This window comes from Drosophila subpulchrella, chromosome 2R, assembly GCF_014743375.2.
Source record: "Drosophila subpulchrella strain 33 F10 #4 breed RU33 chromosome 2R, RU_Dsub_v1.1 Primary Assembly, whole genome shotgun sequence".
Lineage (NCBI taxonomy): Eukaryota > Metazoa > Arthropoda > Insecta > Diptera > Drosophilidae > Drosophila > Drosophila subpulchrella.
The window spans coordinates 1,635,477-1,659,869 of NC_050611.1; the positions used below are offsets into that span (position 1 = coordinate 1,635,477).

A 24,393-nucleotide genomic window follows, 5' to 3' on the forward strand; every position below is an offset into this window, starting at 1 on the left:
ATACTTCCAGCCAGTTTTCACCGAACTCTCAGATTAAGTTTTCCCTCAAACTTTAATTAAGGAAACAACGTTACAACTTTGTTTTTATATTTATTATGCTGCCTTAAGAACCATTAAGATTTATTTGCATAAGCTTGTACTAGATAAAGAACTTAACTTAATTGCGTATCGATTAATTGGGTGTCCTTAACTATTTCAAATTGCCTATGATTGCGTCCTGTTTTGCGGAGTCAAATTTTCCATTTATCTTTTTAAAAATGTTGCGACCTTCTCCCCCTTTTTTCTCCTATTTTTTATATTATCCATTATCGTTCTTCTCCTGTTCCTACACTTTTATCAAGCTAAAAAATTCAATATCTTTGAATCAAGGCGCCAAGTGTTCTTCCTCTTCATGAACATGAATCAAAATTTTCCTGAGCTGGTAACACCAACCTCCGGTTTCTCTTTGACCCCCAAATCCTTTCCCCGTAAGATGAGACAGCATTTTTTCGGTCTGGCAACGCTTGATTCTTTTAATTCTGAGAAATTTTAAAATATTCTTTTAAAACATTGCTTACTTTCCTGATTACTTTTTGGAGTAGATAACAGTAACAGTAAATTCGAACAGTTTAACAGTGTTAACATACGATCCACATTGAAAAGCTTTCTAGCCCGTACAAAAACCATGTTTTTGGCACAAAGCTTTTTTTTACTCTTCCAGAAGGTATAATGTATTTAGTCAGAAGTTTACAACGCAACGAAAGAGAAGTTTCCGAATTAAATTTTAAAATAATCCGACGACTGTATAATATAGCTGCAATAAGAGATCGAATAAATAAAGGGAAAATAATAGGAAAATAATAATTAAGGCTACGTTATTTTTAATCATTTTCTCTTCTACTCTGGTAGCGCTGTTTCATTATTTCGGAACTACAATAAAAATTAGATAAAAATCGGACTACTTCTATCATATAGCTGACATAGGAAAGATCGCAAAATTAATGTCAGAAAATGCGGACAATTTTGTTCTCACTAGTAAATTGAAATGTAACATTACCTTAATATATCTGTGATTATTTTTTAATATTCTAAAAGCTCATAATATACGCCCTGCAAGGGTATATAAACTTCGGCTTGCCAAAGTTAGACTCCTTTCTTGTTAAATTTATACCTCAACTCAAAAATACAAATAATACAGCATTCAAATACTAATACGTTTACAATTTTAAAGCTTCAGTCCAGTATTCTTTAAAGGCTATTTACGGCAACCAACATTCTGAATTAAGTGCAATGAATTTATTTGACGTAAAACAATTATCAAATTACTTGAACTGGAATAATAGTGTATATGTACGAGTGAACAATCAGGTTAATTACAATAATATATAGCCAGATTGAAATATTAACAAGCAAAGCACACATTAAGGGTTTAATATTTGAAAATTAATTTATTTATCGATTTATGGGAATGCCAATCGCAGGCCCCTGCCTGTTACAGTAATTAATTTAAGTAAAAGTAAATACAAAATTGACAGACTTTTCATTTTTTGCATACCATTGAAAAACGAGAGGTAAAAAACGTGGCGATGAATATGAAAGAAACCATTTATGGTACGTTTGAATAATTCTGTGCTGATATTACGCCTGGAAATTCTAATGTTCTAATGTCAAATAATGACTAATCGTTAATGTCGAAAAAAGTAGATTGAAGTGCTGTGAAACAATCGACTTTAGTCACCATAGATAGTTTTGCAGCTCTGTTCCAAATACTGGCAGTATAAGTATTCATTTTTCGACAAATGGACATCTGATAAGTCTTAGTATCAAGACTTGAACATAACTCTAATACTTTTCGATTGGTGCAACGTGTTCTGCCGTCCACAGTGATGTTATAATTTCAATAATTGTATTAATGAATTTTAATTACCAACTCTTGATTTAATCAATTAAAGGCTATACTTTCCCCTGAATTAACCCTTCGCTTGCATGTGCATAACTCTGGCCACGGATCCATTAATGTGTCCAGATATGCTGGATTATGTTCTGCATGCTAATGAAGCTGTCCATTACACAAGTAATGGCACTCCAATTATGCGCATCTGGCATGGCCCTCCGCTGCCCTGGGTCTAGTTTCCAATTTGGGTTTCAAATAACAAGGTTCACCTGCCAATCAAACAGTTATACATATTTCAAATGCGGCTGGAATCAGATATAATTAATATCGACATGGTAGACGGAAATAAAGTACAGGCGGTTCTCACTCAATTAATTCATCTCCACTGGCTTCCCAACAATAAAAACAACAAAGGTCATGTGTGATTTCGACTAAGGGAGAATTCATTTGGCCTAAATAAAATGCATGCTTCAAAATGCAATTTGCCTCGCTTACATCATTCTGCTTTTAGCTAAAAATTTCATCAGCAAATTCTGCTGCGCTCTGTGCCCTGGGTAATATATATTATTAAAGCTCCGCGATAAATGCAATTAAGTGTACAAAAACTAATTGAAAATTCCGCTGTACCTGGGCACTTTTCAGTTTAAACTTGAATTCAGTAAAGTCACCCGCACAGGATGACAGGCGGATCTCCTTTAATTAGATTATTAGGGCCGACCAAAATGTAAAGAACTTTAACATGTTCCACTTTATATACGCACACCCGCCATTTGGTGGAAATTTAATTAAAAAACTTTTGGCCCATCGAGGGTGGCAGGGGAAAATCTGTTTGTTCTGCAGCCCGACAAATAAATCTTTATAGATTAAGCGAGCCGCGAGTGTTGTTGTGGCCCCTCGACAAGGAATTTAAGAACTACTTTGTTCGCGGCGGAGAGACCTCGGAAAGTTCGTCGATGAGAGCCCAGAATGATAGAACCCCGTCCCGAAAAGATGGCTGGTTTAAGGATCCATCGACGGACAAGTGATTTATGCGCCTGGCCCAAAAACTTCCAGCCAAGCGTGTGAGGGCCAGCTGAGTCTGCCAAGCTGCTGTTTTTGGTTTAATGAACTCGAATGTTAATAAATAAATTTGTCAATGGAGGGTCTTTGGGGAGGGGTGGCGCTGGGTTATCTGCCGCTGCCAGGAACATAATGGAACGAAGATGAATGGAAAATCGACTTCTGGCCACCGCTGCTGGCCAGTTTAATTTGCTGCCGAGGGCAACTAATGAGCTGCGATGGGTGGCAGGGGGTCCTGAATAAAGGCATCTAGGGGCTTAGGCTGACAAAGGCTCCGCGAGCATTCGTTGATATTAAAATCGTCCAGGGGCTTAAAACTTTCACTGCAAGTGAAATACAAGTTGGCAAATTCGGCTAATTAAGGTTAATTGGACGGTAAAATGGTGCAATTCCATTTGAAATGGAAATCGATCGGACAAAGTCTTTAACCTGGCCGACTTCATAAAGCCCCCTTTTACTGCCCCATTTAAACGTGATTTAATTTGATTTCTATATCCGCACATGCAGCGGGTTTTACTGCCGGCTGACCAATCGACTCGGCTCATCTGGGGGCAATCAACACATCATCGAGGCGGGGCGCCCCCTAATGGCATCGACATCCCTATTATCCGTATCCCGCTCATCATCGGAATCGGGCGGGGCGGGGGCCAGCTTTATCGTTTGTTTTGATAGGTTTTTTTCTCGCTCCTCCGAGGGATAATACTCCACACACGCCCTGGCTTCCTGCGCTGTGACGGCCAGCTTGTTTGTTGTTCGGGCAACGCCATGGCCAGCAAACATTCATCAATTTCGTTATCCCAGGATGCCTAAAAACCCGGAATCCCCAACATTGTCAGGTGCTTACAAGCGACCTAAAATAGACGAATGCAGATTGAAATTGATGGCCCGTTCGACGACTTAGTTCCCCAGCCACTTGCTAATGCTTAAGTTCTCGATTACACGACAAAAGCGGCTTTACGGCAATTCAGCATTCCAGGAGGCCAGGATTACCAACTGGGGAAAAGTGCTTACCGGTTGCACTTCAAAATGCGATGGATAACAAAATGTCTATCGGGTATCGGCAGGGAAATCAGATAAATTGACGTTCAAACAACCATCCAAAAAGCTTTGCCGCTTAGCTGATAGAGGGTAAATAGGAGGGACCCAAAAAGGGTTAGAAATAGCTAGACATTTTATCTGCCTTTGGAGACAGACGAGTTCATGTTGTAGAACAAAAGCAAAACGCTTAGTTAGGCATGCTCAGAAAGGGTGAAGTGAAACCAAATTGCAGTTTATCCGTAGAAAAACGCTTTTGACAAAAAAACGCATTCACGGGTGGGGCAAATTTTGGAGGATAAGTCCCGTCGCGGGTGAAAAGTGCACGCAAAAACACGAGAGGACTTTATAGTCGAGTGCCTCGAGCTGAGTACCGGGTATCTCGGTACTCAGCTAACCGAATTCAAATTAAATATTCTTTTTATATTAATTTACATTTTTACATTTAACACTTTTCACTATTATCCACTGGCTTAAGGTCAATTAAGCGACGAACCTAATATACCCTTTACCCAATACGAATAGTTACGTAAGTGTGTATTTTGTAGTTGTGAGAGTAACTATTTCCTTGGTAAAATTGACAATGAGATGGGTTGGGTCCCTTTAACTATTATATTGAAAAATTTGAACCAATAATTTGCTTGTGTCTGAAAAAAAAATTAAGTATTAATCAAGTAAGCGACAGCGAATTTGTTTTAAAGCACAACCAAATCCTTGATCCGCCAATGACAAAATGGATTAGTTTACACTCTATTTAGTTATGATGTTTGTAAAAGTTTAACTTTAGTTTTAAGTTTTTATTCCATGGCTTTTTTCTGCATTACCCAAAAGTATGCAACAAGTTATCACCTCTAGAAACCCCTTGATAAAATCATAGGGTGTTGATTCGCCCCACCAAAAACTTTCGGAGAAATGCTTTTTTAAAGCCGATTACAGTAGAATCTGTGTCTTTTTTATTTGTTTTTTTTTTATTTTATCATCTTTACTTTAAAGGATCTTTCTTTTAATCTGACACACAATTCTGTCACCTGCTCCATTTGCGAAATATAGGGGTATGATCGAGACCGTGAGACAGCTCGAAATAATTTGCGACAAGAAGATACGATTGAATTGGCAACAAGTGGCTTGCAACATCCCGAATTGTTCATTGATTTCATCACACATCGACCCACCGAATCAACCACCCACCACCACCAGATTATCTTGTGCCTGGCACATGCCAACTTCGGTTCATATCCGTGTTTTTTATTGCCCGCTCAGCCAAGTAGTTTTCCCCGGTGTTCCCCGTAGATGGTGTAAATAAACAAAAAAGCGTTATAATAATATGCCATGCTCGACGGGGTTGGGATGGGCGTTTGTTTCGCCGAGTTTTCCATATCCTGTTTGCGGTTGGCTGGGTTTGTGGTCGAATGTGAGCGCTGTGACGAAATTTGATTCGACATTCTTATTGCTGCTGGACCAATGGACAACTGACAGCTGGTTTCCTACTAATTATAATCTCAGCGTGATTTCGGATGGTCGGCACTCGAGAACTCCCGGGGGAATCCAAAAACAGCGTTATTTAAATTAACCGTCTCGCTCCGTCGCCGCGGGTCCATTTACTTTTCGCTGTCCACGTTCAAGAACTTGATATAAATTGCATTTTTACTCCGCTTCATTCCATTTCGCCATTGTAATTTTGCTCTGTTCGCTGCGCGTTCAGCAACAAAGTTTCCCTCTAAAAGGAAATCCTTGATAAATTGTCACAGAGCAGGGGAATTTTTATCAACCGTTTTGTGCAACCTTTGGCTGCACTCGTTGAATGAAGTTATTCAAAAGCTCTTGTTTATTACGACCTTTTTGTGTGTGGCATTTTCTTTAAGCCCCTTGCCAGCAGTGCCTTGTCATTTGAGTCGCGAAAAAACAATGTCCAAGATTTGGGTCAAGCTAACATCGTTCCGGGAAAATGGGGCAAGTTCTTCAAGTTTTCCGGCCGCTTGTCATTTGCATCGATAAGCGGACCCACTGGCTCAGCAGTAATAACAATACGTTCAGTAAGCCAAATAATCGCGGCCAGCACACAGAGAACAATCCGTGGTTAGTCAATGGGTTGTAAAAGGGAATTCGTATTCATACTATACTATTATTGTTATGAACAAAGTTTTAAAACTATCAATATTTATGATGATTTCCTAGTCGATGGAAACTTTGAATGAGTTAACACTTAGGTTTTCCTTTTTTATTAAAATTATAACAAATGTATAACTTGGTAAGGCCAATATATCTATTTAATTTATTAAATATCTAAAGATTAATACCATTTTAAGAATACATTTTCAATATGTTTGTTAAAAGAAGATGGAGAGTCAAAGTATAATAGTTACTAAACGATCTATTATAAACCATATAATTTATAAAATATATTTATAAAATTTGTGTTACAAGAAGAAGACTTACAGTACAATAGTTACTTACTCATTTTATTACAAACCCATTTAAAACACAGGATTTTCGCTATCCATCACTTTTTCTGTTTTTCTGAGTGCCCAATCACACACAGTCGCAGGCGGGGAAAGCAATTTGAGTCCTAATGAGCAAAGCGGCCAACTCACTGGGAAGGTCAAGTCTTTGTCCTGCCGATAAAAAATGATAAGCCAAAGGCGAGGCAAACACGAAAGTGAAGGCCCCAGCTGCTGGCCGAAATGCGAGGCAGGGGCAGGAATATCTTTTAGTACACTGTTATACGTGCTTGGCCGTAGGACAGTTACTGTGGGAAAGTAGATAGACCAATGACCACCCACATTTGCATGCCGGGCGCGTTCGCGGACTTGAGTTCTTTTATGCGGCCATTTGGGCCCCTCTAGCTGTTTTGATATTTGTATTTTGTTTTCATACATTTTTATGGGCTAGTAAGCAAATCGTCGGGGCGCATTGGCGGTCGGGGGCGTGGCAGGGTTACGCTTAGCAGGGAAATCCGCGTGCAATCCATGATGATGGATTCGAAAGTGAAAAAGTGTAATTAATTTTAAAGCTCTGTTGTCAAACGGCGGCTGGGGTGCCCGAATTCGGCAATGACGGCAGTGCCTTAGCCGCAAATTAAATGGAAAGCCTTCGTTCAGTAATCTCGGAAATAGAAACGAAATCCACGGAAACTGAACAACCGAACAACCCGCCAACTGCCGATTCATTTTGCGTCAAATTAATGACAAAGTAGAATCCACAAAAAGCAGAGCACGAAGCGAAGCCAAGAAAGTTTGCAGCATGACAAAGCGCTTTCCAAACACGTGAAACTCATCGACGAAGTGGAAAGTCTGCTTCAGATTGCCCTCTTAGAGATTTCTAGTAGTGTTAGACCATATAATGCATTGGATTTGGCCTTGGGGAAAATAAACTATTTGAAATCAAGGACATACTAAGAGATTAATATCTGTTAAATCTACTTTCAAGAAATACCACCATCAATAGTTTTGGCTATCGGTAGTGGCCATCGATATTATCGATACCATCAAAAATCGAAGAAAATAAACCAAAAATTACCAAAAGAAATTTAGTTGAAATTTATAGCGATTACTGATATTGCGTCCAAAGATTGTTTTACAAATTTGAAAACCATCGATAGTATCGATAGTGATATCGATTGTCTTACCAACCCTAAAAAACAATTATTTATAACTATTCAGACATTAGACCCTTTCTGCTATAAATATACCCAATCTTTGGAGAGCATTTAAGACCCCACCTACAGACCTCCGTTGGATGGACTTCGAAAGAATGGCCACCGGCATTTTGTGGTTGGCAAGCGAAAATCCTCGATGGCCGAAAATCCCTTCCACACGCAGACCGCAAAACGCGAACGAAGTGAAGGCAGTAGTTTTCGCATTATTCCAAAAATGTTTCAAACGCACGGCAAACTAATCACGGATGCAATTCGGGGAACAGCCGCCGCAGGAAAGAGGACCACATGAACTGTTCCGCTACGAAGCCCAAAGCAAATTCGCAGCCAAACCCACGTTTCGGAATCAAAATCCGAACCAATTTTGTAATGGTTGCGTACTGGCAAAATTTGGCCAATCCAATAAAATGTAAGGACGATGGGCGTTGGGCGTTGGGTTGGTAGGCGTGCCAATCCAATTGGAAAAATTGCCAACAGTCGGGTCAATCTCTGTCCAAGTGTCGGCATTGCAAGAGGCACCTGAAAACAAAGCGATGTGGGTGGAGAATATGCTGTGCTAATGGATACAGTGCTGCGGTGGGCAGTTTTAAAACCGACAGAGTGGCTTTAAGGCTCCGGCTCACCTTTTTCCGGAGATCTCTGTGTGTTTCCCCAAGGGGCCATGACCTTAAGTTAACTTTTCATAATCGATGAGCTGGCGAATCTCATATAGCTGGGGTGGTATCACGCCCACGCCCACGGCCAAGTCAACACCCCCAGACACAATAAAGGGTTTTCAACTTTGACCCTGCGCCTTTTTATATTCCTATATTCGCCTTTCCCCCTTAGCAATAATAACAAGTGTGGCTGGCGCAAAGTTTTGGCAGCCCAAAGTGGCTCAAGGAATATATTTTTTTTAGGCTCATCCCGCATTTTTGGTTTTTTTTCTGCTTTCTTATTTTTTCTACAACCCCCAGGGGGTGTGTCTGTGTGTGCTGCCGGAGTGAATGTGGTGCGAAAAGTGTTTTAAAATGAGGATGCCCGACTTTAAGCATAATGACCAACATTCCAAGAGGTGAGTGCAAATGGCTGGCTTTTATCTGGAAAAACAAAGATGAGAGGAGTTGATATCCCTGAAGAACATAAAATATTCATAAGCATAATGAAAGGGTTAGAATCTGTGGGTTTAGTTGCGTTCACTTTAAGTTTAAAATGTGTTTCGCAAAAGGGACAACAAATTTCGGTTTGTTCAAACTTGCCGCCCAATTTCATAGCAATCAGCTTTGGCAAGACTTTCCACAATATGACCGTTTATGGTATACAGTTCTGTTCTTGGTATGTTTGTTCATCTTATTGGTTTGCATTGCAATCGTAGCAAATCGTTGATTTTAACATAAAAGGAATGAATATTTTATTTTGGCACTCTTTTATAATGAAAAATATAAAACCAATATGTATGCAAATGGCTTAGTTATCATTAACTATATGGAATGAATATATTTAAAATAGAGTATTTACAAGTCTGAAAACATATGGAATATGTTTGGTATTTCTGAAAAACAGTTTTCGGTATATTTTCATGAGCCGGGTGGGTATATCACAACAGACCAGATACGGTCACACTTGGCAGTGCTCTTGCAAAAAACAAAACAATCTTAAAATTAAATTGAATCGATATCAGGTGGTTGAGTTTGTGAAGGATCCAATATCAGATCTGATCCTAAACGCACAGTTTGCGCCTTGGCGTTATCCAGGAGTACGAGGGGCCAATAATTCCGCATCACCTACGTGTGACGCAGCAACTTAAACCACAAATCTTCAATCCTAGCCCGAATTCACCAAACTAAGGCTATCAAAATGACGCAGGACATGCTGCTGGGCAACGAGGAGCCGAGCAAGAGCAAGGAGACGTTCCTGGAGAAGTTCTGTGTCCTGGCCAAGGCGTCCACGGGCGCCGCCCTGCTGGACGTGATTCGCCAGGCCCTGGAAGCCCCGAATGTCTTTGTTTTTGGGGAATTACTGGCGGAACCCTCCGTATCGCAGGTATGTCTACCAACTAACTTAGTTCTATCCGTATGATCCCTTACTATGAATCCAAACACAGCTGAAGGACGGTCCCGATGCCAAGCACTTCGAGACCCTGAACCTCTTCGCCTACGGAACCTACAAGGAGTACCGCGCTCAGCCGGAAAAGTTCATAGAACTGAGTCCCGCCATGCAGAAAAAGCTGCAGCACCTGACCATCGTTTCACTGGCCATCAAGGCAAAGAGTATTCCCTACGCCCTGCTGCTCAGCGAACTGGAGATCGACAACGTCCGCCACCTGGAGGACGTCATCATCGAGGCCATCTACGCAGGTGAGTCCGGCCAATCAGAAGGATTAATGGGTTCGAACTGAGAAATCCTATGAGCTCATTCCTAGGTGATTATGTACAGGCACCTTCCTGCTTAAACTAGAACTAACATAATCTTAAAAATGTAGATGTGGTTTGCATTCCATAATTGTAGTTTTACTATCTCATAGTCACCGGATCTGAAAAAAAACAATTGCACTTTGAACTGGAATTATAAGGTTCTGAATTTCGTTTTCAACAAGAACGCAACAAAAATAAGGATAAACTTTTTTAATTAAAAGTGGTTGGTACGTGTTTTCCCCGAGATACATATATTAAACATCAGATTTAAAAAATACAAGAAATTCATATTAGTTTAAAACAAACTAGCCCAGTGAGACGGGCTTCAAAACTTTGGGGCTAACACCCATTCCATTTATATAAATTAGATTTTGGTGCCTTTTATGAATTGCAAACCCTTGACTCCTGGGAGCACCAGAGAGTGGGGGAAAACAAAATTATTTATTTTTCTACTTTGTTTTCATGATGTTAGAGATGTTTACAAAACTAAAACTAATAAAGCTCATCTTACTAGCTGGGCCATCGACTACATTGGTATTAGGAAGCAAGCTAATTTATGTTTTGCTCACAAATTTGAAAAAGTAAAAATTACAAGGAAAAGTATTTCCGACTTTTTATTTTTTTAACAATTTATCCTACCAATGTTGAAAAGTATAGGGCTTACAAATACTTATTTCAACGGTTCCCTTAATGGTAAAGCTTCTTTTAAAATTTTATATTTTAGTAGAAATTAAAATGCAACCTAGAAAAATTACAACATTTTCGCTAGCTCATTAATATATTGCAGTTTTCGATGATAAGCTGATGTTCACTTTTCGCTTGAAACAGATTTCTTAGATATTATTTTTGGCAACGGGAAATTCGCGGAAACCTGAAAAATTAAGCACTACACCAAGTTTTATAAAGAGCACGCTCCTTTCCATTATAGTTGCAAACTTATTCATTTTCTAGCTGGAAGTCCTCCAGTTTCAGTGCCAGCTGACAAATCTCGTCCTCTGTATCCCCTCTTAGTTTGCATTATTAAATCAAATGCTAATTTTTGCCTACTTCTCGCCGAGGAGAGGGCGTCTGCTTCGTTCAATTAGCATTTTTGAGCGGCTCTACTCTACGCCGGCGGCCAGGCAGCTGTAAAAGCAGTCGTATCGCAAAGTCGCGTGGCCCCGCCCAGTGGCCAATTGCCACCTTGCACCACCCACGTGCCACCACCCACTCACAGCCACCATTCACAAACCACCGCCCGTCGGCAGCCTTTGGGCGGTGCACTTGATTAGCCGGGACAGCTGGCGCATCCTGGCAAAACGAAAACAATTGGGCGGAGGGTACGAGGATTGTGCTCGGCGAGATTCATTAAGCCAGTCGTCTGGCACCTCACCAGTTGATTCTCTACTGTTCATCCCCGCGGGAAAACAGTTTTTACGGCTGCCAAAGTCGTCAGCTGGATGAACACTTTTGCTTCGATGATTTCCTTTCTGTGCTCGCGCCTCGTTAGCCTCCCTACAGTCGAACTTCCCTATATAATTGCCACATAAAAAGTTGACTTTAAGTCTAAGGTTTAGGAACAGCTTCTTAAAATATTCCATAGTGCTGGAAGTTAAGTTTAATAAGAACTTGGACGAAATTCATATCAAAATAACTGAGATTAAAAGAAATTTATAGTAAGTTGATTTTGGGGTTAGGAACCACATCCTTAAATTTTCCCTAGTGCTGGAGTTTTTATACCCGTTACATGTAGAGTATATAAACTAGAAAGTTGGGACTAGGCATGCAGATCCAAAAGATTCTTGCGCAGCGCAAGTCGACTAAGCCGTTCTGTCATGGTAAATTGAGTTTAAAAAGAATTTGTACGAAATTAATAATAATATAACTGAAATTAATAGAAATTAATTGTAAGAAATTCAATTTTATAAATTCATAGTCCATCTCGAATGCCTTTTGACTTACAACTTCTTTATTAATGGAATAATTTCAAGCTGGAAGTTGCAGTTAATTAAGCCAATATAAGTTCTGGAAAATATTTAAAGGGAATATTGTTAAAACTATACTAAGCATCGGCAGTGAATAATTCAAACGGTTACATGAGACATGCCCAGCTGTATTTCATTAGGAAGATAGCAAGCTAGAACTGAAATACAATTGAGTTCGCAAATAGGATGTTTGCTGATGATGTGCATCATTTTCCCACCATTGCATGGGCTCTTTCAATCTATCATTGTGCGCTGGCACAGGCTGCATATTTTACACACTTTCCACTTGTACTTCCGGACCCGTTCTGCATATGTCTGCCGGAAGCCGTAAATCAAACGCAACACCCAGAAGCCGGGGCCCAAATATCGCACTCGGAAACATCGCTCGTGTAAGCATACTTAGGGCCCTCGAATGTGGTGCTAAACTTGTTGGTGTCGTTGATTTTTGAGCTTTACCCGTGATCTATGGGCTGGAACAAAAACAAACAGAAGCTGTGCCAATATAGGGCAGGAAAACGAGCCCTTCAGGCGGATTTTTGGTTAGTGTTGGGCTTTAAGCCGCTTCCGACAAGTGTCCACTCGACATATAGAACAATCCGGACATACATTCCAGAACCAGAACACAAGGGCCGGAAAATATTTAATGGCGCGCAAAAGCAAATAGCATTCAGCAGTTTTTAATGGAGTCTCGGCCGTCCATTATGTGAGCAAATAAAGTGACAACTCAACGCCATCTGGGCCATAAATAAAGCCTCCCCAGGACCAGTACAAGGGCGAGTACACCTCGGAACAGCGCCTCACCTGGCCCTCCTAATTGCTTTCCAAATCCAGGCAATGAACAGACAAATAAATCCCCCGCCCCACCCAAGATTTATGTTATGATAGCCATCATTAGGGCATCATTTGGAGTGGCAGGAGGGCAAGTGCCAGATGCCCGGTGCCTGATGCCTGGCGGAATGCGAAATCATTGCGTTCTATTGGGCGCCGTAATCTGACATCGCAATTTAATGTTGTTGGAATGGGGGTGCTCCATTAGCCGACGGGCAGGTGGAGCGCTTCCCTCGCCCGCGATTCCAGGTTATCCCATTAGAGCATCATTTGCTTCGCCGGTCCATGGGATGGGGAAATGGTAATTAAATGCGCTCTATAATTGAAATTCGGCTTATATTTATTTCGGTTGGTTCCATTAGTCTGCCAGCTCTTCTTGACTGATTTGAGCCGGAGCCTAGGAGTTTCGAAGACAATGCATACCATTTAGCTATTGTGTTAAACGGACTTCGAAACAAATAATCAGACAAACAACAGAGTAGGAGATAATATGATTAAGCAACTATGCTATAGATTTCGATACTTCCTTGGGAAAATTGTATTCATAATTCGAAGAGAGAATAACAATACAAATTGTATGATGTGTACCTACCTTTGCAGTGGGTTCGAATGTAAAAAGTATCTTTATACTTGATAGGCATCAGTAGCCGAGTCGATCTTCACTGCCTTGCAAAGTATTATGAGGTTATAAGGTTGCATTAATAGTACCCTCTTTATTTAAAGAAGGCTCATTATTTTCACAGATTTGTTTTTATTTCACATTTGTATTTGTCCAACCTCAACATCATTTAGAATCCAGAACCTGCCAAGATGAAATAGTAAAATGTAAAGCAACGGAACTTCAAATACGTCGCAAAATTCCTGGGGGTAAAAAATGTGAGTGAGGAAAAGTACCCCCTAACGTGCTGCAAGCATGCACCTTTGGCCTCTGCTCCCAAAAATCGATCGACCAGCATTCCATTTCCAGGACATCCCCAGTGGTTTTTAATTTCCCTGACATTTTAAAATGTTTCGCCAACAGCCCTCGAACTAGTTTTCTGCAATAACATCCCCTGCACGAGCAGCGAAACTCAGAGACTCACTAGAAAATAAGCAAAACAAGCTCATAGACTCATGTGGAGGGATGCCACCGAGTTCCTTCGTGGTTGCACCCTTCTAGTTGTCGTGTTGTGGGTTTTCAAGTTCCTGGGAATAGCAGAATGTGTCGCGGAATGCGCCTTCCTGATTGTAGTTTTTCTGGCGCACTTCTTTAATTTCTTTTGTGTGTCAAAGAAAAGTTTCGCATAATTCAGGGTGCTTAAAAGCGGCTTTTGAACTTGTTGTTTTCGCCAGGCTGGGGGATTTGCAATTCAGAGAGAAGTAGGATGATTTTGTTTGGCGGAGGCAAGCGGAAAAAGTTTAAGCGCCTAGCCACTTGTGCATAACATTTTCTGAACGGGCCGCAAAAAGTGTAAACCCCTTTCGCAATCGGTTAATTAACAGTATACCAATGGCTGAAGCCCTGCACGGAAATCGGCTTTTATCCCCTGAAAAGCTGTTACATCAAAGGCCAGTTTACCTAAATGAAAAGCCATGGCCTTGCCACAAAGCCGAATATTCAAAAGCGACGCAGTTCGGAGATAATTTTCAGTGCCCGCGCTAAATCAGGACCCATCCGACTCCTCAGGACCCTCGGATTGCGCAGCTGTTTCTGATTGCATAGTTTTCGGCGCCGGGGGCCCAATGCACTGGGTTAGCCGGAAAACTTTCAGAAGGCGGGACGAGGGTCTGTGGGTGGCTGCGTCTAGCACTTTGTCAGTTTTAGGTGAAAACTTTCCCTCTGCTATCCACCGCCATATTAATGGCCCAAGTTCCCAGCCCGCTCGCTTGCGGTGGGCAGTGGAGTATGTGGCCCAGGCAGCCAAAAAAGGCGGATTCCAGCCCTGGATATACTTGCGAGTAAGGAGCTTAAACAATCATTTAAGACTTTTTTGTAATTGTCCAGTGAGCTCCTGAGTCTGGTTTTTATGACAAGGATTTTTGTGCTAAATGGTACTTAAGTTCATTTGAAACAAACACAAAGGTATACATTTTGCGATTCCATTACTATTATCTTAACTTCTGTCAAAACTGAAAGTTTCGCTTTAACTGAAATGGCTTTAATAATTTTGCAAATAGCCAAACTCAGCTTTAATGACAACACTCTTTTGGTGGTGCTCCTTTAACCAATTTTATCTTGCGCCATTGTCCTTGCCTTCCTCTGACGTTTTTGTGTAGAATTTCAATTAATAACTTCTATTTGGCCAGGTGGGGAGCTGTCTGAAGAGCTGCCAAAGCTGTCGCTGACAGGTGCCCAGAAAATGAGGGCGAAACTTATGGACTGTCTTCACCTTTTAATAACTAAGTGGTATGAGCTCGGGTCCTTTACGTCAGAATTCTATATGAAAAGCATGTAGGCAAGTTTGGGACTTGTTGCCAACCAAATCCACATATTAAATTATGTGTATCAGTATAATACAAACAGATACTTATTTGTTGTAGCTTGAAAAAGAATTCCCCTTACTTACTGGCGAATTTCTAAATTTCATTGCATAATATGTTCATGGCATATAATGTTCATAGGCTTTGTTATTAAGCTTGTAAAATTCAACAAAAAAGAATGAAAAATAATCTGGGCTGGCTGTTATTAATATTATTTAAATGTTTTTTATAAGTCCTTTCGCTTATTAGTTTTTTTCCAAGTAAATCTAATCGACGGTTTTATTTGTTAGAAACTATGTTTATAGAATAGATTTAGTCCGCGTGTTTTATAAAAACACTACGTCCAGAGTTTTTTCATGTCGAGAGTACGCCTGCACTTGTGGTCAAATTCCCAAAGGTTCCCTACCATGGCCTGCCGTTAGCCAGCATTTTTATTCATCTGATGGCCTCCCCATTGGATTTTCATCAGCCGTCGCCGCAGCCACAGCCGTCGGTGGTTTGACATCATCGCCTTCTGCCGCTCCGAAGATTCATGCTGCTGCCCGTCAACGGCTTTTTGCGCAAAATGCGGGCGGAGCAGTATGCATGATTGATTGCTATGGCGTTAAATTTCACCACGCGACAGCCGGCGCCCACAGCTTTCAGATGGCTGAAAATACAAGACACATGTCAACGCCGGAAAACCGCACGCATTTTACAGCGGAGGCTTCCAGCCACGGCGCAATCCGGAATCCCTCCCTTTATGTTTGCGAATTATTTGGAGCGTACTCGAAGGCGTCAAATCAATAAGCATTTTTGCGCCAGCTCTCAGGCTAATTAGAAAAGTGTTTGACAAACTGGGGAGCCGAATTGCAGGGCGTCGAGTGAGTGGGTGCGGGAAATTGAATCTCCGGGCGAATTCCCTGCATATTTGAGTGAATATTTATGACACAAAGTCGGTGCCATAAACACAGAAACTTGGTCCGGGGACTTCGTCCTGTTCTGTGCACTCGTTCAAGGACACAAGTGGTCGTAAAGTCAAAGGCAAAGAGCGCTCAAGGACTTAACTTGGGCTTAGCCGTGGCCGAAACCGGCGAGCGGGCGGCGGCTGTCACTTAGCCACTTCCTCGGCCAGAAAAGTTTGGGCCTCGGGCCATAGTTCGGTTCGGCGTGGAAAGATTCTGTTTTCGGGACTTTGCATTGCAACTGGGACCCACAATCCTGTCAGCAAGGATGAAAACGATTGCCAAATCCGACTGTTATAAATTGTAATCCCGCAGAGGAGCTACAAACAGAACGACGATTTCAAATTAATTACACGAACTTCCCTGGATGTCGGCCATCGCATCAAATTGCATTTGCTGGCTTACGCTCGCTGGGCGGTATTTTCGGCAATTGAGTCGAAAGACAAAGCTAATCGCCTTAAGCCACTCCCATTCGGCTTAAGGAGATGGCCCAAAAGTATCAAAAACCGAAGTTAAAACGTTGGTTTTTGATTACCCTGTGTATGTGACTGGGTCACCACATTACTTTCCCAACATTTGGGATTTTGCGGTGCGGACTTACCGGATTTATGGAACTACAGCTTCCATTTGCTTGATTGTAGCCAGTTTCAGTGTGCTGTGTTTGCCTTTCTAACCGTTTTCTAATCAGTTTAATTGATTGAGCGTTTGCAGCGATTGCTGTGTGGGATAAAATTTGGGGTGATTGATTGCGTACTCCTAGTTGCCAGCTGGAAAGGGGTTGGGAATTATCATTAATTTGGGAATTGTAAATAATCTGAGCAACTTACTGGATTTTGTACAATGTGTAATTTGATTAATTTTCATGGAATGCTGCATCCACATTTTCTGAATTTAGGTGCGTAATCAATTACTTAATCTTTGCTGTTGTTGCTTAACAAAAGCCCATACACGAAGTTTCCTGAAATCCTCACACGACCTAGAAGCTCGTTAGTAGTTGGTTACGCACATCCAGTTAGAGTTTCAGTTCTTCTGCTGAAGAGGGTGCTTTTGGCGCAACTGTACCATCGTTCGTAGGCACCAGCACAAACTTGTTGCAGTGGCCTTGAGTGCACTCCAAAGCTGGCACTTGAGGCGACACTTTGGCCAACTTCAGAAACTGCTCGTTCTGGGCAATTAGTCAGGAAAAAGTTGACAACAAGCCTTGGCATGCAGGCAGCGCTAAAAGGAAGAAAACTTGTTAATTTACGTTTTGATCCTTCACACAGACATCATCCACGGCAAGCTGTTCCAGAACACGCGCATTTTGGAGGTGGACTACGCCCAGGGCCGCGACATTCCGCCCGGATACACTGGCCAGATCGTGGAAACCCTGCAGGCCTGGGTCAACTCCTGCGACAGCGTCTCCAACTGCATCGAAATGCAGATCAAGTACGCCAACGCCGAGAAATCCAAGAGGCTGGTGAACAAGGAGCGTGTGGAGCAAGATGTAGGTTTCTAAAATATAACTAGTAACAATAGTTGTCATTTATTCTATAACCTTAAGAACAGAAAGTTCCACTGTATGTTGCAATGTTGCATGGCTCGCGTTTTTAATTTATTTATTTTCAATCCGTACAGCTCATCAACCTTAAGAAGGTACTGAAAAGCCAGACCTCTGACAGTGATGAGAGCATGCAAATCGACACCCATGGACCAGGGACCAGCAGCGGATTGGGCCAATCGGAGCTGCGCAAGAAGCCTTCCAAGATGAGGAATCCACGCAGTGCGGCAGGTTGGTATTGCAGCGGAAAAAGAGGAGAAATCACTTTGGGGAACTCCAGCCACCCCGGCAAAAACTTCATTACTGCGCCATTAGTTTGAAGCATTCTCATTAATTGTCTTTCCCCACCCGCTGGGTGTTCTTTTCTCGTCCTGCCGCAGTTGGCCTGAAGTTCAACAAGTGAGACGAGGACGGTCGAGCGGATGAGGGGTCAGGAGCTGGATCGAACGGAGCCAGGCGCCGCTCACGGTCGCAGGCAACCCCGCGTGGCACTTGAGGACCGTTACCGCTCGCCTGTCGGAGGAACTTTCCTACAAACCAATCACTTCGCAACTCACTTCGATTCGCCAGAACAAATGCCGGCTGTCCTCGTAATGGATTCCATAATCACCATCAAATTTATCACCAGTAAATAACAGATACAAAACCCGTAATAATAGAAACTATGCATCAAAATTCGTTTTAATTCGACTATTTATTTATCCACATCTGCGTGATTGGCTTGTTTAAATTGGATGCCATGGCACCCACATGGGCAGCCTTAAATGAGCGTTTAATTAATGTCAAAATAATTCGGGCTTAGACAAATGTTTACTCGACACATACGTATAAATATAAATGTTGCGTGCTGTGGTCTCTCAGCACATATGTAAATATTTCCGTTCCAGGGTGTTATTTGTGGCTAATTACCTGCAGCAAATTAAATTTATCCGTAGGTTCTTTGATGGCCGTTCTCATTAGCACTTGAGGTTGATGATATTTGGAATTGTTTTTATTTAATTATGACCGCAGATGGTGATTTCACACGATTTTGATTTATAAACCAATATTTAGCAAATAGTTTTACTCGAATTTCCCAACTTTTTCCTGATTAACAAATTGAGGGTAAATACAAATGAGTATTTCTGGAGAAAGCCTGGCTCATTATGTTCCTACATGGTGTTCAAACTGGTGCTCAAATATTGGAGGTGCAGCCGGTCTATGCTATTTGGTTATCCCACAACCCCATCCCCAGAGAAAGGATAGTGTGGCGGAGAAAGTGAGAACAATAAAGCATTCTGTCAGATGTGCTGAATACTTCCCCCTATTTGGAGGGATGCCTGGTGGCAATTACTTAATTACATTTCATGCTTTTGTTTCTGAGGAAAGCTGTCTGAAACCACTAAACGGATGGAAACCGCTTTGTTGGAGAAAAGTTTCAAACTGTTAATTTACATGTTTGCACTTAATGTAATAATATAAAAATTACCCAAGCATTTATCAGAATGGAGCTATTGTGGAAAACTGCAGCTCTGCAAGAAATTATTTATTTTTAAGCTCCTTTTTTTTGATGGCACTGATGGTTTTTGTTAACCCATCTTTACAAATTTGTTTAGCATTTTCTTTTAAGTATTTAATATTAATGTTAGAAATGATCCGTCACATCGATATTTTTATCAGATCTAACGCTATTCCCACCCATTTTCGGCCGTACATATGTTTCAGTTGGAACCCAATCCAGGTTATTTTCACTGGCACTTTTTAAGTTGCTTTGATGAGATTTGCATACCGGATCCCAACTGGTTATTTTACTTAGATCTTTGTTATCGAAGAATAAAAACAGTAAAAATTATATTTTTAACAGCTTGGCGACAAATTTCAGCTTTATGTCTTTCCATTTTGTATATTCGCACTTTTTGGCATTCAGTTTTTAATATAATTCTGGTTCGATCTTTGGCAATCGGGTTTCAGCCATGATACATTATCTAAAATGTTAAAGTTGCCTTTTCGACAGGCTCTATTAAAATCTGGGGCAGATTAAATTTATTCAAAATATTAAGAACAAGTTTCTGAGAAACATTATAAAAAATGTTTCGAGTCAGCTGATTTAAAAAGAAATTTGAGTTATAAAATAAATAATATATATTAAATAAAGGCCAAAGAACTTTATTGACAGTTATTTTCGATTGAATATCTAAAATACTGGTAATGATTTAAGTAAGGTTAGTGGACGATGATGATGGGGGAGTGCCAAGCTGATGCTAGGGAATTTATTTCGGCAAGCTACTTTTTTGAATCTTTAAAATTTAAAGTTATCCTCTAGGTCATGGGACCTCAATTTTAATTTAGTATAACGTACATATTGTACATTGTACATCAATATCATTTATATTTAAGTTTCATTTTTGTCATCAGAATTTAGTGCAAAGCGATTTCTGTGCACCCCCTGATTTACAGCGATTTGTACATATCTTTTTTAGTATAACCTTATCGATTAGCACAACCTAACCTGATTTTTATACCCTTGCAGAGGGTATATTGATTTCAGTCAGAAGTTTGCAACGAAGTGAAGGAGACGTTTCCGACCCCATAAAGTATATATATTCTTGATCAGCATGACTAGACGAGTCGAACTAGCCATGTCCGTCTGTCCGTCTGTCCGTCCGATTCTACGCAAAATAGGCTCTCAGTTTTAAAGCTATCGGGCTGAAAGTTTCCCAAAAGTCTTATATCTTTTACAGGTAGTATATAAGTCGGAACCAGCCGGATCGGACAACTATATCTTATAGCTCCCATAGGAATTTTCGGAAAAAAATTATATCTTGTGTTTTTTAGCTCCTAAGCTTGGAAATAACATTTTTTAATTAGTGTTGAATTTCGAATTAAATTTTATCGAAATCGGACGACTACATCATATAGCTGCCATAGGAACGATCCGAAAATTGGTGAGAAAATAATGTGAAACAAATTATAGCTTCGGTGTTTTTTGACATATTATCTTATACTATATATAAATATATAATTATAGCTGCAAGGGTATACAAACTTCGGCTTGCCGAAGTTAACTTACTTTCTTGTTTTTTTTTAAATTTACGTTTATGAAAAACAGCATATATTTCCTTCCGTTTTTTTCAGATTCTCTTGCCAATATAGCTTTTGTTTCTTTTTACTTAAATCGATCATCCTAATCTTGACTGCATTACCATATTGTTTTCAGAGTGCTAAAGAGTAGCTCTCTAAATCAAAGGTGTCAAACGGGTTGGACAAGTCCAAAACCGTTACAGTTGAGGGCAAGAGTAGAAGTCAAGGCCACGATCAGGTTACTGCCGTTAACAATTGCGTGTATTTTAAAAATCAATTAAATTGCTTAAACTAGAAGATCGAAAGGTATCCGGGGAACAGTCCGTAGTGCGATCCGCTTTCAGAGAGGAGTTCTAGTGGTGGTGCTCGGGTGCTGGTGGGTGGGACTCCAGCCAGGCGAGGGCACGGGCAATAGCCTCTGGGATTGGAGGAGGAGTGGGGATCACGGATCCCGAGGGCTGGTATCCGTTCTCATCGGCGACGTACTTGATGTCGACGTGCTCGCCCTCGGGGGAGATCCATCCGAAGTTGCCGTGGATGTTGCCATGGACATCTCCGCTGGCGGCCTGCTCGATTCCGTTGGAGGTCTGCAGACTGGTGTCGAATCCATCGGCACGGACATCGTCCGATCGGGAGACGACATCGGCATGGGCGTCCTCGGAACGGGAAACTGGGGCCAGGGCGGTAGCCACTCCCACAACGGCGAGGATCATCACCTAGAGAAAGAGGATTCACCCAATTAAATTAGGGGTTCTTAGTTATCCTGTTAGCCACTCACAAACTTGAACATTTTGGCTGATTTCTGTCTGGTCGAGAACGAACGTTGACTGATAACCCTCTCTGGTCGGCAGGGCTTTTTATATGATTGCAAACCCAAACTCATCCCATAACAAATCGCTATATCTTGCATTCAATTGGGGCTCTGAGTTATGGGTTGACTTCGCGGATGCGCCCACACCCATTAAAAAGCGTCGTCACATGGCGACAGCTTAGCAAATGCCAAACAACGGGATAAGTACTATATATAATCGCTTAGTAGATGCTAAAATGAAACACTCGCATCAATAAAGGGGCAAACGGGTCGGGTGGCATCCCGAAAGGAAAACGAGTTCGACCCGCCCCTCAATAATGCCCCCTCTCTGAGCTTGAATTGACATTGTCAAACAGTGAACCACTTTTGCAGTGCCAACATTATACTTCTCTCAGAAATCGAAGATCTAATGACTTCAAAACACAACACCGACTTCTTGGACTCGATGTTTTGTCATACATTAACTTGTATTTCTACTTTACCACCTTGACCATTGCTTCTCTTTCTCATTACCTCATGGCAATTGTGTTTCAGTTTTGTTTTTAAATGGTTTTATTTGTACACATGTGATCCCCTAGTATCTTCGTTTTCTTTATATACAACATTTAAGAGATTGAGATAAATAAAAAGAGCTTAACAAGACGGTTTAACTATTAAAATCTTTTTAACACATTTTTAAAATGTTCATGTTTCAGATGCTTTTGTGTGCTAAATCTTTACTCATCTACTATTAATAATATTTGTAAGATTGTGTTACAAGTTGCGTAGCTTTTAATGATTTTACATTTTTTTTCTACTTCTCTGTGGCTGACAAAAAATGCGAAGAAACTATATTCTGCACTCTTGTTTTATTAATCAGTAAAAATGAGGACAAATCCGTCTCCAAAAAAAATGATTCTAAAATTAATTAAAAAGAATGTAATCAAACACTTCATCACAATAATTAATTTTATACACGTTACTCGTAGAATAAATGGGTTATTTTTACAAGAAAGCGTTTCCGACCATATAAAGTATATATTATTGACCAGGATCACTAACCGTCTGTCAGTCCATCTGCCAGTGCGCACGCTAAGATGTTTAGCCCATGTTGGTTTCTAAATAGTTCTCCCCACCCACGTGGGCGATTTACCCTAATGTCCATTTTTAACTAATGTTCATTTATTTCTATCGACTAACCTAAATTTCAAATTTCAGTCAGCCACGTCAGTGTTAGTAGTGACGCCATCGGGAATCGTATTTAATATCAAATTGTTCAACGGAATAACGGGTCGAAGAACTCGACTGTACCGTTTTCTTTTAATCTTTATACCCGTTACTCTTAGAGTAAAAAGGTATATGAATTTCGTCAGAAAGTAAGTAATAGGCATAAGGGAACTTTGCCAACCCTATAAGTTTCAAGTAAAAACACCTCTTAACCAGGTGAGGGGTCGTGACGAGCGCTCCTTCAACTTACAAAAGTTCTGATATTAAATATTGTAACGAAAAATGCTTTAAGTCCAACTAAATAAATAACTTTTTAAATGTTTTCATTCTGCCCGCTTCAGCAAAATATTTAAGCCCTTAACATTTTAAAAACATTATTTATTTATTAGGCGAATTTACAATCATTTTTCGTCACATAATTAATCCCGTTACTCGTAGAGTAAAAGGGTATACTAGATTCGTCGAAAAGTATGTAACAGGCAGAAGGAAGCGTTTCCGACCCCTTAAAGTATATATATTCTTGATCAGGATCACTAGCCGAGTCGATCTAGCCATGTCCGTCTGTCCGTATGAACGCTGAGATCTCGGAAACTATAAGAGATACAATACTGGGATTAGGCATGCAGATTCCTGAGATTCCTGCGCAGCGCAAGTTTGTTTCAGCAGAGTGCCACGCCCACTCTAACGCCCACAAGCCGCCCAAAACTGTGGCTCCTACAGTTTTGATGCTAGAATAAAAATTTTAACTGAAATGTATTGCTCTCATCAATACCTATCGATTGACCCAAAAAAAGTTTGCCACGCCCACTTTAACGCCCACAAACTTCAACAAATCGTAAATATGGACGTGGATATCTCAGAAACTATCAAAGATAGAGAATTGGGATCTCAGATTTAGATACCGCAGCCTTGTACGCAGCGCAAGTTTGTCACGTGAATATGCCACGCCCACAAGCCGCCCAAGCCTGTGGCGCCCACAATTTTTATGCTAGATAAAAAATGTTAACTGAAATGTATTGGTCTCGTCAATACCTATCGATTGATCCAAAAAAATTTGCAACGCCCACTCTAACGCCCATAACGCTTAAATCTGACTACCGCCGGTAGGTGGCGCATTTCAATCTCGCTTTGCTGCTTGCATACCGCAACTTCCCTTCGGGCCATTTAGCTGAGTGAATAATAGTAACTGCAAAAATAATTTTTCAAAAATCATCTTGCTTATATTTTCTAAGATTTTTTGAAGGTGACAATGTCGGAAAAAATTTGTATGAAAAAACGAAAAATATGCCTCAAATGCATGTTTCTAAACATTTTTAAAAAATTATAAAAAACATAAACAAACTGATTTTTTAAAAATTATTTTTGTTGCTACTATTATTTTTGGATAAACCTTTTGCATCAAAAAATTTAAGTTTTCAAGACGAGGAAAAAAGTTTAAAAAGAAGATTTTTACACAAATTCGTCCTTTTCAATAAGTAATGAATGGGTTAAGAAATGAATTTACATTGATGCCACAGCTTACAAGAAGTAAGTTTAAATTTTGAGTATGTTTAACTTTTGTTTCGTCA

At 40.6% G+C, this 24,393-nt stretch overlaps 2 protein-coding genes across 2 annotated transcripts; one reads left to right on the plus strand and one right to left on the minus strand.

The window, feature by feature from the left end:
- The first annotated feature begins 9,210 nt into the window (after nt 1-9,210).
- LOC119550948 (COP9 signalosome complex subunit 7) lies at nt 9,211-18,433 on the plus strand. Its single transcript, XM_037859973.1, has 5 exons — nt 9,211-9,641; nt 9,703-9,955; nt 17,474-17,694; nt 17,826-17,979; nt 18,129-18,433. The coding sequence occupies exons 1-5, from the start codon at nt 9,456-9,458 to the stop codon at nt 18,149-18,151; spliced, it is 837 nt and encodes a 278-aa protein (XP_037715901.1). The 5' UTR covers nt 9,211-9,455; the 3' UTR covers nt 18,152-18,433.
- A 2,614-nt stretch (nt 18,434-21,047) lies between these two features.
- On the minus strand, nt 21,048-21,712 carry LOC119550568 (larval cuticle protein 2-like). The gene is made up of 2 exons (XM_037859357.1): nt 21,587-21,712; nt 21,048-21,524 (listed from the first exon to the last, which is right to left on the minus strand). Exons 1-2 carry the CDS (start codon nt 21,689-21,691, stop codon nt 21,162-21,164), a joined length of 468 nt encoding a protein of 155 aa, XP_037715285.1. The 5' UTR covers nt 21,692-21,712; the 3' UTR covers nt 21,048-21,161.
- Nucleotides 21,713-24,393: the final 2,681 nt, after the last annotated feature.

Bases quoted from the DNA above. Each gene is read 5' to 3' on its own strand.
- LOC119550948 (XM_037859973.1), top strand. From the start codon at position 9,456: ATGACGCAGGACATGCTGCTGGGCAACGAGGAGCCGAGCAAGAGCAAG. The intron at 9,956-17,473 runs GTGAGTCCGGCC...TCCTTCACACAG, and splicing joins CATCGAGGCCATCTACGCAG to ACATCATCCACGGCAAGCTG. The intron at 17,980-18,128 runs GTTGGTATTGCA...GTCCTGCCGCAG, and splicing joins GAATCCACGCAGTGCGGCAG to TTGGCCTGAAGTTCAACAAG.
- LOC119550568 (XM_037859357.1), bottom strand. From the start codon at position 21,691: ATGAGTTTGGGTTTGCAATCATATAAAAAGCCCTGCCGACCAGAGAGG. The intron at 21,525-21,586 runs GTGAGTGGCTAA...CTCTTTCTCTAG, and splicing joins CAGCCAAAATGTTCAAGTTT to GTGATGATCCTCGCCGTTGT.